The 14,622-nt window shown below is 39.9% G+C and overlaps 1 protein-coding gene and 1 long non-coding RNA gene across 2 annotated transcripts in view; one reads left to right on the top strand and one right to left on the bottom strand.

The window, feature by feature from the left end:
• Positions 1-515: 515 nt before the first annotated feature.
• On the bottom strand, positions 516-11,327 carry pgm1 (phosphoglucomutase 1). The gene is made up of 11 exons (XM_051946815.1): positions 10,978-11,327; positions 8,525-8,687; positions 8,204-8,347; positions 7,805-7,930; positions 7,369-7,559; positions 6,617-6,771; positions 6,385-6,500; positions 6,158-6,293; positions 5,603-5,786; positions 5,023-5,157; positions 516-1,738 (listed from the first exon to the last, which is right to left on the bottom strand). Exons 1-11 carry the CDS (start codon positions 11,221-11,223, stop codon positions 1,649-1,651), a joined length of 1,686 nt encoding a protein of 561 aa, XP_051802775.1. The 5' UTR covers positions 11,224-11,327; the 3' UTR covers positions 516-1,648.
• Positions 11,304-14,622, top strand: part of LOC110959669 (uncharacterized) — a 41,367-nt gene continuing 38,048 nt past the window's right edge. The window contains exon 1 of the long non-coding RNA XR_002596243.2: positions 11,304-11,411. This is a non-coding gene — a long non-coding RNA (uncharacterized LOC110959669). The remainder of the gene's footprint in view (positions 11,412-14,622) is intronic.

The following is a 14,622-nucleotide window of genomic DNA, read 5'->3' as shown; positions in this document are numbered from 1 at the left end:
TTGACATAGCGTGAAGGATTCTCCGACCTCCTGACACTTTCTAACTCTCACTTGTTAATCAGGATTACAGTGACTCTCTCATTACAAAAGACTTGTGAGGGAGAGAGAATTCATCAGTTTTACTCGTCTGCTTGCTACAGGAATGTCTTTGGAGAGGCATTGACTTTTTTCGTAGCACTTTATCCTCCTGGAGGCCCGTCCTACGATTTGGCTCCCTCACTGCTGGACAGGATCTCTGCATTTATCTACAATAATTTCCCGACTGAACAGTACCACCACACACACACACACACACACACACACACTTGCGTCAGGTTTCTCCTGTGAATGCTCAGTTTTCTTAATCCTGGTCTGTTCAGGGAATTATTGCTGCTCCCAACACCAGCTGGTTTCTTGAAGGAAACGTACAACATCCATTAATACTTGTGAGTATATGACAGACATATGCTTATGAATAAAAAGCATTTATCATGTACCCAGAAAATTAAAGGAAAACACTTCAAACATGACCACAATCATTTATGTAAGGTTCTTTTATTAATGGTGGATGTGTTAGTTCTCAAGAATTTCACTGTGGCTCAAGTTGAGAGGCTGTTTTGGTGGTTTTAGAGCAAAGAGGGAGGAAAGGCACCAGGTCAGTAGTGGGGAAAGAGGTGAGGTTGCCCCAGATTGCTGATTTATGACCAGTTTGGCAGTTTCTCCATTTAATGATAGAGCAGGGAGACAGTTGGACAATAACATAGTTGAACGTGGTTCCAGAAATTACATGAGGCACACTCAATTTAAGTCTTAAGTCCACTTTTGAGTCGATAAAGTTTGTTTTCCTTAAATCACAGTACGAGCATGTGCTACAGAACATGTGACACTGACTGTGCTCCAAAATCACATACTTATTTTTTGTCTACATAATGCAGCTGTCCTCATAAAATACACACAGATGGATGCAGTACACATACAATTGGGACATACTACTCATAGTCAGAATATTGCACCTTAAGCACTGATCACTTTGCTCTTATATCCATTAAAATCTGTAGTACAAAATCTGGTGGTGCGCTCTCGGCAGCTCCAGCTTGTTTACACACCTATATGTACTGACATATGTGACATATTTTCCACTGTTCAGAGGCTTGTGGGCCAGAATAGCTAGAAAAGTATGCTGGAATGAATACAGCAAAATGCAACCACATGTAGTAAGACCTCCTTGTATTTTTTGTATATAACATTTAGCATACCGTGTACTGACACATACTAAATCATTTTTCTGATATACTACATGTATGGCAGTTTGGATATAGGAACACACTCAGTGTCTTTGTCATGCAAGCTACTTAAAAGGTGTCAAGCTAAATTATTGATCGCTCCTGCAGATTTTCCCAGTATTTCAAGAACAAAGAGAACAACACGTCAGCTCAATGTACAGCAGTCTGGAACTACAAGATGGCAGTGGATAACTTTCAGCTAAATCAGTAGCTCCTCATGTATTTTCTTGTGTTCAACCTGCACGCTGAGTTTCAGTTCTTCACCCTGCTCTGTTTTCAAGAGGGCCAGGAACCGAAGCCAAAACAGCATTCAGGGGCAGCTTCATCCCCGAGAGAGCGGAGGTATCCCGTTGCTGAGTGTGAGTGGAGGCAGTGTGGCAGAGGAATCATGTGATCACAGTCGGGCCGGTGCGTCCAGTGCTCTCGTGGAGCTGAGAGACTTTGAGGGCAATGTCGACCAGGGGCGCCAGCATCACCTGCACAATGACACAAAGAACAAGAGAACTTCTGACTTTCTGTGCCATTTACACAAATCTTGCAATATATGTAGCTTCTCATGCAAGTAGTAGAAGTGACAAGCTAATATAGAGCAACAAGAATTGCAGTGTTTCCTGAAAACAGGTGGAATTAAACAAGCTGAGCTTGGTATAAATAGTGAAAACTATGAAAGTCAAACAACACCCCTAAAAAAGTCACTGATTATGAAGTTATCTCATTTGGTTAATGTGTATAAAAAGAAAGCCAGCAGTTTCAATCTATGTTCTGTGCTTATGCTAAGTTATGACAACCATCTCCCGGCTTTAGTATCATACACACGTGGACAAAATTGTTGGTACCCCTCAGTTAAAGAAGGAAAAACCCACAATTCTCACTGAAATCACTTGAAACTCACAAAAGTAACAATAAATAAAAATTTATTGAAAATTAAATAATCAAAATCAGCCATCACTTTTGAATTGTTGATTAATATAATTATTTAAAAAAACAAACTAATGAAATAGGGCTGGACAAAAATGATGGTAACCATAACTTAATATTTTGTTGCACAACCTTTTGAGGCAATCACTGCAATTAAACGATTTCTGTATTTGTCAATGAGCGTTCTGCAGCTGTCAACAGGTATTTTGGCCCACTCCTCATGAGCAAACAGCTCCAGTTGTCTCAGGTTTGATGGGTGTCTTCTCCAAATGGCATGTTTCAGCTCCTTCCACATATGTTCAATGGGATTCAGATCTGGGCTCATAGAAGGCCACTTTAGAATAGTCCAACGCTTTTCTCTCAGCCATTCTTGGGTGTTTTTGGCTGTGTGTTTTGGATCGTTGTCCTGTTGGAAGACCCATGACCTGCGACTGAGACCAAGCTTTCTGACACTAGGCAGCACATTTCTCTCCAGAATGCCTTGATAGTCTTCAGATTTCATCGTACCTTGCACACTTTCAAGACACCCTGTGCCAGATGCAGCAAAGCAGCCCCAAAACATTACTGAGCCTCCTCCATGTTTCACCGTAGGGACAGTGTTCTTTTCTTCGTATGCTTGCTTTTTGAGTCTATGAACATAGAGTTGATGTGCCTTACCAAAAAGCTCCAGTTTGGTCTCATCTGTCCAAAGGACATTCTCCCAGAAGCTTTGTGGCTTGTCAACATGCATTTTTGCAAATTCCAGTCTGGCTTTTTTATGAGTTTTTTTCAGCAGTGGTGTCCTCCTTGGTCGTCTCCCATGAAGTCCACTTTGGCTCAAACAACGACGAATGGTGCGATCTGACACTGATGTACCTTGGCCTTGGAGTTCACCTTTAATTTCTTTGGAGGTTGCTCTGGGCTCTTTGGATACAATTCCAACGATCCGTCTCTTCAATTTGTCATCAATTTTCCTCTTGCGGCCATGTCCAGAGAGGTTGGCTACTGTCCCGTGGGTCTTGAACTTCTGAATAATATGAGCCACTGTTGTCACAGGAACTTCAAGCTGTTTAGAGATGGTCTTATAGCCTTTACCTTTAAGATGTTTGTCTATAATTTTCTTTTGGATGTCCTGGGACAATTCTCTCCTTCGCTTTCTGTTGTCCATGTTCAGTGTGGTACACACCTTTTCACCAAACAGCAGGGTGACTACTTGTCTCCCTTTAAATAGGCAGACTGACTGATTATGAGTTTGGAAACACCTGTGATGTCAATTAAATGACACACCTGAGTTAATCATGTCACTCTGGTCAAATAGTTTTCAATCTTTTATAGAGGTACCATCATTTTTGTCCAGGCCTGTTTCATTAGTTTTTTTTAAAAAATAATTATGTTAATCAACAATTCAAAAGTAATGGCTGTTTTTGATTATTTAATTTTCAATAAATTTTTATTTATTGTTACTTTTGTGAGTTTCAAGTGATTTCAGTGAGAATTGTGGGTTTTTCCTTCTTTAACTGAGGGATACCAACAATTTTGTCCACGTGTGTATGTGACAGATGAATATGAGAGACGTATCTTATCATGCTACAACTCCTAAAAATGAAATATGTTTATCTCCTAAAAATGTCACATTATTCCTCAGAAGTGTTGTTTACATGAATCAATTATTTTTAAGGCTTTTGACTATCACTTGCTTTGGAAGAGCATTCCTTTTTCTTAGTATTTTAATGTCAATTTTTGCTTGGTTTTATAACTTTTTTCTTGAAAATATTTTTATTTTCAATATTTTATTTTATCTGCTTTATACTGTGTAGTCAAGTCAAACAGAGTAGAGTAAATCTGCAACTGTAGGTCTGAATCACTCTACATTCCAGGATGAGGAAAATTGTTAATCTAAATGACGCAGTATTTTGTAGATGTTTACCATGCATTTGCCTTTCACTGGCGGCTAATCTGTGTTTCAGATGTATGAGCATAAAAGATGAACTATTACGGTCCAACCAGAGATCAGCTGAAATAAAATTAACTTCTTAAAACTGTCATCTAAGGCTACAAGAATATATATCGTATGATGGTTATATTTTGCATAGCAACATGTGATTAATCAGGAATAAACAGAACAGATTCATAAAACAAGTGTTAGGTAAAAAAAAAGTGGTTTTTATGAAGTGCTCTTTTTTCTACTCTAAATCTGTTCATATGAAGACATAACACTCTGGGTGCATAAATCAAACCTACCCAAAGTCAGCCAAGTGAACCATTAACCCAGTGGCCATTTATCTGTCGAGCTAAGATTTTGAAGCAATATGTTTCTGCTTATCTGTTCATTCAAAGCGTCCAAGCACCGAGGAGGATAAAGGGCTTGAGAGGAACTTTTATTCACTTTTTTCTCTCTTGTCTTGCTTTCTTGTACTACATCACCTCCCTGTCCACACCAGTCAAAACGACTTTATGAAGTGTCTAGTTGGAGCTCACACTCTTTTATTTTCCCCTTGAGCTAACTTTCCCTCTCTTCATACTGCTCTTGATAAGCTGCCATAACTTACAACTTGGCCAAACATCGCCATCATCTCCTGTGTTGAATAAAATCTCTGGAACTTGTTTTTTTTTTTAGGTGGGGGGGCTCCACCCCATGCAAGCTGGCCATCCTGCATATTAGAGATCATTCCAGCCAGAGTGACTTTGGCGCCCATGTAAGCAAGCCTTTGACAGCTGTAACTAAGGCGGGTGACGGTGTGACAAACTGTATTAATCCCATATATTAGTCCCATGGATGTTTATTTTCCTGTATGGGGACTTCATTGTCTCATCTCTTTCTCACTGGATCAAACCAGATGGAAATACTTGTCACTGTCCTGACCTGTGGATCCTGGTCAATTTTCAGGGGGTCCTTCTCATAGCTGTCAATGTAGAGCCTGATGGTTGCTCCTGCGCTGCCTGTGCCGCTGAGACGGAAAATTATCCTAGATCCGTCAGAGAAAATGATCCGGAGGCCCTGAGAGAGCGAGAGACAAACAGAGAAAGACAGACGGGATGATGATAAATGAAATTGTACAGCAAGAGGAAAAAAACATGTGGAGGTATAATATATGAAGTACAATAACTCACACTGTTGCATGCTGATAGTTTGGGATATGACTTCATCAGGTATTCAGCCAATATTTGAATTGTGTCATTACTGTTAATATATCACTTTAAAACAGTGTGGGATCACATCAACATATTAAGGTTTGACTGTAAGGAGGAAATTCTTTGGAGTGTTTAATTGGAGACAGACTCTTAGTAGGACTTGCAGTGAAAATGGACAGATCAAACACCACTTGAACTAAGTGTGAGCACATAAGATTGTTGTGTGATATGGTCTAAGCAATGGACTGCATCTGATGATAAGAAGAAAACTGAGAGATCACAGGAGAAACTTTGTCTCTCAGGCTTCTTACCTGGTTTTTGGATACACTTCCATCGACAGGGTCTGTGTAGGCGAAGTTGTCAGCGATAGCCACTTCATAGGTCTTATCTCCTGAAGAGAACTTCTTTCCTACAAAGGAAGGCTCGAGCATTGCCGTCTCCAGATCCTTGATCATCTTGTTGGCAGCGTCTGAGTCAACCTCCTCATAGTCGTACCTGAATGTAAAGTAGGACAAAGTCAATGTAAAACTATAATCTGTAACTGGCTTTAGACAGCTGTTCATTTTTGGTGATAACATTATTGATTTAACTGTCATGCAGGAAAAACAGCTATGAAGAGTGTGAATGTGTAAATTGCTTTAAGTGCTGCACTTCTTTTAGTTGCCACTGGAAGGCGCCACAGCTCCATTTGAGCACCCTACATTCCTGCATCTACCCAGGTGGTGTTTCTTAAAAAGCTTCCACCAAGTTAAGTGTTGGGACCAACAATGATCGACATAAATTTCTTACCACTGGCAACCTGAAACATTTCTCTATTAAGACTTTGCTAATGTTACATGAACTGTTGTACGGGAATCATTTCTGACCTGGTGAAAAAGTTCCTGCCAAACTTCTGCCAGTGATCCTTCATGATCTCCTCCACGCTCCGTTTCCTGGTGGCTAAGATAGACAACCACGCCAACACTGCCCACAAGCCGTCCTTCTCACGGATATGATCTGAGCCTGGTAGGGTAGCAAAAGAGGGGAGAAGTGATGAGTGACTGATTTCTCTGCCTGCAGTCTGAGCGACATAAATCTGATGACTTGTTCTCACCGGTGCCGAAGCTCTCCTCTCCACACAGTGAGAGTTTTCCAGCATCCATCAGATTCCCAAAGAACTTCCAACCAGTCGGAGTCTCGTACAGCTGCATCTGCAGAGCTTTAGCCACACTGAAACGCATAATAAGCCACGTAAGAAACAATTGATCTGCGACTAGTGGGAGCAATGTTTCAATTTACCCAAGAAGGAAAACTTTATATTAGCTGTATTGTTGTGTCATTTTTACTTGTCCAAGGCTCCACTGGTGGGCATACTGCGAGCCAGTCCTTTGACACCAGTCTTCTTGAAGTAAGGGATGCTGGTAATGTTAGCAGCAATGACAGCCACGGAGTCAGAGGGGTTCACAAAGAAACCATGTTTACCCAGCACCATGTTGCGGTCCTGAAAAGTTGGTTAAAATTTTTTTTGAAAAGTGAAAAAACTTACAAAGTCTCTACAGACAGATTTACATTTGATTTGTTTTTCTACAGATTTTCAAAATTTAGAAGAAAAACTTTTATGTAAAAACATTTCTTGCATCTCATTACTTGTTCAAAAGGCAGCAGAAGTATGACAAATCGTGTAAGTATGTCTTAATGATATGGTATTTTTTTTTAAATTATTTTATCAATATTGTCATACATTTAATCTACTCCTTTCACGAAACATGAGATAAGTGTCAGAGCTAAAGGAAAACTGCTAACTAAAAACATTCACTGTCCTCATTACATGCCGGGCCAAAGTCAAAATGAGATCAATTCTGTCTCACCCTGGGAACCAGTCCCAGTATTTTGATTACTGGCTCTGGCCTATTAGAGAGAAAACTCTAAATTAAACAGTTAACAGACCGGAGTTTATTAAATTTATTTTATGTGAGCTGACATCATCGATTCAAATCTAGCTTACAGACTTCACAACTCCGCTCTCACCTCTTCCCCAATAAGCTGTCCGATTTAATAGCTGTAAAAATCATCCTCTTACAAAAGTTACACCACTTACACCATCACCATCAAAGGCGGCTCCGAAGTCATACTCTCCACCTTTCATGGTGTTGACCAGGTCGGCAGCATAGGTCAAGTTGGGGTCTGGGTGGTGACCACCAAAGTCCTCCTGGGGGACGCAGTTGACTGCTGAGTTGGCAGGAGAACCCAGTTCTTCACACACTATCTTCTTCACATAGGGACCAACCACTAGAGGGAGGGCAAGTTCCATTAGAGGGGCGATACATGTTGCCAGGGACAATTACAGAAACACTCTTCTACTCTGTTACACTGTGATGTGCTAAAAATTTGTGTTTTTTTATTTGTGCCTTCTGTTGCCAATTTATCCTGACTCAAAAGCCTGATTTCCAGTTTTTGAACTTTAGGTCCAAATATGGTCTTTGCAACATATTTCTCTATCACAAGGTTTAAAGTCGGGACGTGCGGTTCCATACCTCCATGCATAGCATCCAGTCGGACATTAATGTGATTGGCTCCAGAGAGAAGCTCTTTCAGTGCAGCAAAGTCAAAGATTCCCCTTAGCATCTCAGCATAGGCCTCAACGGAGTCCACAATTTCCACTGGGATAAAAAAAAAAAAAAGAGCACAATTAACATGGTGGTTGATGTCAAGACAAAGACTACAGGTACAAAATTAATTGTCATGACACACTGGTCATACTAGTTTAAATATTTCCCAAGACAGCAACCAGATTCATTTATTATCCAATCTAATCAGTTCATGTTTAAAAGCAGCACAGAAACTCCAAGTTGGACACTACATTTAATGTGGTCAACATTAATATTTAACTCTGAACCAATTCATTCCTGAATTCTGCCCTCCATGCTGCATACCTGTGAAGGGCTTGAAGGTGTCCACTTCAAAGGTCTGCTTGCCGATCTTGGACAGATCCACTTTGAGCTCTGGGCAGATGTGATACTCCTGCAGGCCTTTGCTGATCTCGAAGATTTTATTTGTAATGCCCTCTGGAGCAGGTCCTGGGAAAAAACGCAAAGGGTGTTTAGGAGTTCTGTGCAAACAGATACACTGAATCGAATACTTTATCAGAAACAGAAGACATCCTCAATAGTGTAACAGTGTTTTTTGAAAAGGCTCTGTGCACATTTCTGATCACTCTTTGGACTACAGTGATCAGAGGAACCTCGTCCTCTCACCTCCACTGGAAATGTTGTACTTTATGCCAAAATCTCCATTGGGGCCACCTGGGTTGTGGCTGGCTGTGAGGATGATTCCACCCACTGCCTTGATCTTGCGGATCACACAGGAGACTGCTGGGGTGGACATGATGCCATTCTGACCAATCACCAGATGATTAATCTGCAACAAGGACCACATGTGCACATGTACAGATTAATGTACTCGAGCATAAAATCACAGACATAAGGACAGAGAGGGGGATAATACAATGGGGTAATGAAATTAATTTGAACATTTTAGGGGCAGGAAGTTGCTTGCTAAATGTATGGAGACTGTAATGCAAAGGAAGGGCTTTGCTTTGCAAAACCAGAACCAAGATTTTTCTTCCGATTCACTGGTTTGAATGACTCCATTGAGTCAATTAGCTATCTTTTGCCATTATGTGTATTATTGGATTATTTTTTTCTTAACCAATTCCTGATAAAATAAATTAATTTAAAAATGTACTGCTTTGGCTGTAGCCACTATTTTGTAGATTTGAACAATGTCCCGCCCACAGCACTATATGATTGGTTACACATCAAGAGGAAAAGCTTATTAATACTGAAGAATAAATGTCTGAACGCTATGTTTGAAACAAATCCTTTCAAAACACATAAAAATACATTTTAACAAGGTTACATTTTTACTGCAAATGCATATCTGCTCCTAATATCGCTTATCGGTCTTCCTGATTAGTAATAATCACATCAGTATCAACCCTGTTAAACCATATCAGTGTAACCCTACTAAGAATCAATAACATGTAGATCAGAGTGCAAGCTGTGACTGAACCACTAACACAGTGTCATAGTTACCTTTAGACATAATTTCATTATCAGTTTCATTATCAACAATTTCTATCTGCCTAGTACATTTATCTTCATAAATGTACTAGGCAGATAGAAATTGTTGTTTTCTTCAATTATGTATAGCTTCTTGCTGCTTCTTCTTGAAGCAGGTTTCTGCAGAAGAAGCTATACATAAATAGCATGTGTACTTTGACTCCTTTTTTAGTTTTGAAATCGTGCTACTGGGGCAATGGTTTACTTTGTGTAAACATGTGAACAGCAGCGCCTCTGTCTCCATGACTTAGTCAATTGTAGCATTTCTCCACCGACCTATTTCCTAACATAGACCAAAAATTGCACCCTAAATCAGACATCTTTGTGCAACTGAAACATACTGGCATTACTGAGGAATTTAGCAATGGTGCCTTGCAGCAGCTAAAACAGACAGAGGAGCCATCTCAAAAGAGACAGCAACCAGTACCTCCTGTCAAAATGTGATGAGGCTGTCTTATGCTTGCAATTGTCCGTGTCATGATTAACAAGGTAGCATTGGTTGCTTAAATGACTGGAATTCCAAAAAAGGGCAAATGCACAGGATGTCCTACTCATGCATTCTGTACTTGTGTAGTTCCCATCCATTGTGCAGACATATGCTGGAAAACGTGACCAGCTGCACGTTGCTGTCACGCCCCCTGCTCGCCTAAAAGCGTTTGAGCAGCATCACAGTGGAGGGAGCCAGTGACATTCAGCCCAGCTCATTATGAAACAACACAGTGATGCAATTAATGCGTCCCTTTGCAACACTAAAACCTATTCTTTGTCATTAATAGCACCGTGAAACACCGAAACCTGAGACTGTTTGTGAAAGTCATAAAATAATTATTCATCAGGCTTTTGCAATAAAGCCAAGGCGTCGTGTCGGTGTGTAAATGTCAAAGGTGGTAGTCGTTGGATATGCCAGTGGCCTCCTTCGTGCACTTTAACCAAAAGATCACTGCGGTCATGCAGGCCATCGGAGACAGAGCAGGGAAACCCAGACGGATGTTGATGGCACCTGTCAGGGCTTCACTGACTGCTCTGGACCTTCAAGTGGTTTTCCATGAACACAATCTTAATGAAATCCAGGCCAAATCTAAGTACATGTTCAGGCAAGAATGCCATGTTTGTTCCAACAATGTCGTATGACAGGAATGAAGGAAGATTGAATAGTCATGTAGAGTCAGTTAGCTAACATTAACTTAGTCATTCACTTGTAGCTTCACATCACTAGCATTAACCTGTAACGTTTAGAGCCAGAACAAAATTTTAACAAGGATAGCCACATTTCAGAATGAGTGAGAGCATTAGCTTGTTGAGGATTGAGTTTATATTCTGAATGCTGTCGTTAAAAATGGTAAAGTTAGCATAAGCTAGAAAAGTCACTCGACTTCTCTTGGTAGCTAATGAAAGTTGTTAACCTACAAACTATCATACACAACACAACAAAGTAGTTACTGAGGAATAAAGTTGACAAACTTGACAGCTAGCTTGACCTGAACTAGCTAGCTGAGTGCTACAGAGCAGCAGTGTGTTTCTCAGCTAGCTGCACATTCAGAGAGGGAGGAAGGGAAAGGTGCACAACATTTCCTTCTCCTACTGACCCCGTTGGCAGCAGCGATCTGAACGATAAGCTGAATGGCGTCTTTCATGAAAAACCTGCCGTCTCCTCCCACCACCAGAGTGGCCGCCTGGCGCTCGGCGGGCTCGATGACAGAGATAATGCTCTGGATGAAGTTCTCCGCATAGTGCTGGTTCTGCTGGAACACCGTCACCCTCTTCCTCAGACCGCTCGTCCCGGGCTTCTGGTCCGTGTACGGCTTGGTCTTCACTGTTGTGATTTTCACCATTTTTGACCCCCAGTGGGCACCTCTGGTCACCCCGTGTGATCCGCAGTCTGGTCCGATGAGGAGGCGACTGCAGCGGCGGAGCAGCCGCACGTACACACGGGACAACTCCCCCCTCATAGACCCGCCTTCCTGGTTTAAAGGGCAAGTAGGGAGCACGGAGGATGCCTTCACATTCAGCAGCTGCATAGGTGGGTAAGTGCAATATCTAAACACCTTAGGTCCACTCTTAGTATCAAAACAGCATATAAATGAATGAATTAATGATATTGCTCTGTGGTGATATATTGTACAGGGCCATAGGCAGGATTTTCAAACACTGAGGTTACAGCAGCCTCCTGTAACCCAACAACCCCCAGTCACCTTTTTTTTCAAACTTTCCTACTAGAAATGACATAAACACAAGTCAGGAATGGATTTTCTGAAAAGTCTTTTATAACTTTATAGTAAATTTAAACTTTTAGTCATGTCTTGTGTAGGTTGTTCAGTGTTATTGAACAGAAATATGGAAGATTCAGTGTTGTGTTTTCAATGCACAGGATTTTCAACCCTCACACAATTCTTTAATCATGTCTTCATCTTAAAGGCATTATGGAGGATGTTTTTTTTTTTTAAATTTGTCTGATTCACATAAAATGAATATACTGACCTTTAGTGGACTTGTATGTATGGTTTCTAAAAAAACAAACAAACAAAAAAAAAACACTGTTCACATGGCAGGACCTGAAAAACATCAGCCAATCAACGCGCTCGGACCGAGGCGTTTGGTTTGCTCCCTTTCCTGTCAATCAAAAATCTTCCGGCCCAGGCCTAGTTACATAGATTACGTACGCCTTGGACTTACGTGTTTTCTGTATGTGTTGCTTTGGTATAGCTTCGTAGTTAGCTGGCGACTTGTTTTGCTCATCTTTATTTACATAATGGCAGATAAAGATCCAGGGGGACCCAGCCGTAAAAGACAACTTCACGAGTCCTACGCAAGTTTCTGGAGGGGGGTGTTTCTTCGTAAGGGGGGAGGTTAGAGGGGGGGTGAGAGAGAGGTTGTATGTGCGCATGCGCATGCTACGTTCAAAGTCGTAGGAAATTAAATCTCCTCTGATGCCTTTAAGTTAGAACAAGAAAAGCACTCAGAGAGTGAAGTACTCCAACAAGGCTGCTTAGTTGTTGTATAATTTCCGACAGATATGTCCCGATAAGTGATGCAGTGATGGATTTGTAGTAGGATCACAATCATGTGATCGTCAGCAGGCAGCTGACATAGTGTTCACTTGTCATAGTTACAGTGATGCCTTGCCACCATCTTACAATGATTTAGAAATCTTTAAGGAATCCGTGGATCCAAATTATAAGCTGCATCACTGCCAAAATCTAATCAAGTGGTCCTTGTCTCATTTCTGACCTTCCCTGAAAATTTCATCCTAATCTGTTTGTCTGTTTTTGAGTAATGCTGCACGGGTCATTCCCACTATTTGGTGCCATTTCGGCCTTGTTTAATCTATTAAAAAAATGTTAAAATTTCCAATTTTTTTGGTCTTTTAACTGAAGGATTACTTATCAAACTATAAGAAAACTATATTGGTCCAGCTCAGGATATCAATAATCTAATATTTTTACCAAATTCTTTGCATATGACAGACGGCAAATGTCCACCCTGTTACGGGACATTCTCACATCTGTTACACTATGTTTCCAAACCACTCTTGCTATAATAATTACATTTAGTAAGAGCTAAAATGTCCCTTAATTTACCCTTGAAATATCTATTTTGAGAAATATTAACAAAGAAGTATATGTACAAAAAATGTGCTCTATTGTAAGGCACAACACAATTTGAACAGCAGTAAAAAGCAGTAAAAATGTATAAATAGCAAAAAAATAACATTTGGGGAGGTAGATTATAAACGAAGCTGTGCAACAGTAATGAAAAGTGTTGGGTTTATTTTATTACTATTACTTTTGTATGTATTTTTAATTGAGCAAACATGATTTGGGACATGGGAATTTGACCTACTTATCCAAAAATAAGGGTAATTGTTTAAAATTGAAATATTCCTGCATACATATCATTGTATATTATGGTAGAGAACTGTTAACCATATAAGCCAGGCTTTTGAAAATTAGTATTAGGACATTTTTACCAAAAATATGCAATACTCTGTCATGGGGACTCAAATGGCACCGAATAGTAGGAATGACCCGCACACAGACAAACAGACAAACATACACTGATGGTCACATAACTCCACCACATTCCTTGGTGGAGTAACAGTGTTAATTTTGATATTGCTACCATTCATCAGATACAGGAGCAAAGCTAAGAGATGGCCCATGGTGGCCACCTTTGGTTATCCCACACAACCAGTAGTAAAGCTTGTTATGCTGTAAAAGCAAACAAACTAACTAACTAACTGCTGGCAACTAGGGTGCCAAAATACTGTATAATAACAGAAAATAACTATCTCATAAAATACAGAATGACCGTAATTATACAATTATAATTATACAATTAATACAATTATCTCTTACTGAACAAACAAATCTAAGTTAAATTTCAAAACTGCCCTCATTTTCCTATTAGTTATCACTAATTGTATCTAAATTTAGAGCTTTACAGACAGTGTTATGCTTGAATTTAACAAACAATATTTGTTTAATTCCTACATTTTTTTAATGGACCTTTAATGGATGGTCTTGTTATGTAAAACAAAACCAATTTTCTTTGGAAAACAATTATAGATTTTTCATGTTGTTTTGCATAAGACATTTTGAGATTTTATTGATATTTTTGTGTATTTCATAAATACAGAATAAATAGTAAAATAAGAAAAAAGTTTTTTTGTAAGATTACTTATTTAAAAAAAGAAAGAAAAATGACAGTGTAAAGTACTGACCCAGCTTTAAGTTTTGTAAGCATACAGCCATCCCACTTAAGTGCAGCTAAACAACATCCTGCAGTATGCAATATTTTCTCCTTAACTTGTGTACAGAAATACAGAAGCACCAGTTTCCTAATGAAGTGTAGATGAAGCTTAACATTTGATTCACATATCAGAAGACCTTCATAAATATAAGGTCAAGTAATGGGCACAGTGACTGCAAGGCTTGTTGTCCAAACATTTCAATGTGAACAGAGGCAACAACATTTAGAATTCTCTATTAAATGAGAAAGGTTTAAATTCAGTGAAGTTGCCCCTAAAATCCCCTAAGTGAAACACGGTGCAATACTGCAACAGTCATTAGGTTTAGCAGGGAGAAAATTGGGAAACAGGTCACTCTAGGCCACTGCTGTTTGCTTGTTGCATCACAGTGTGTTTGATCATCTTAAGCAGAACAAAGTTAAGTGTCCTCACAACATCAGGGCATGTGTATGGGTGTGGAAATCCTTCTTCAACAACAATATGC

The sequence above is a fragment of the Acanthochromis polyacanthus genome, chromosome 4 (assembly GCF_021347895.1).
Source record: "Acanthochromis polyacanthus isolate Apoly-LR-REF ecotype Palm Island chromosome 4, KAUST_Apoly_ChrSc, whole genome shotgun sequence".
In the NCBI taxonomy this organism is placed as follows: Eukaryota; Metazoa; Chordata; class Actinopteri; family Pomacentridae; genus Acanthochromis; species Acanthochromis polyacanthus.
This window is presented reverse-complemented; position numbering and strand designations above follow the sequence as displayed.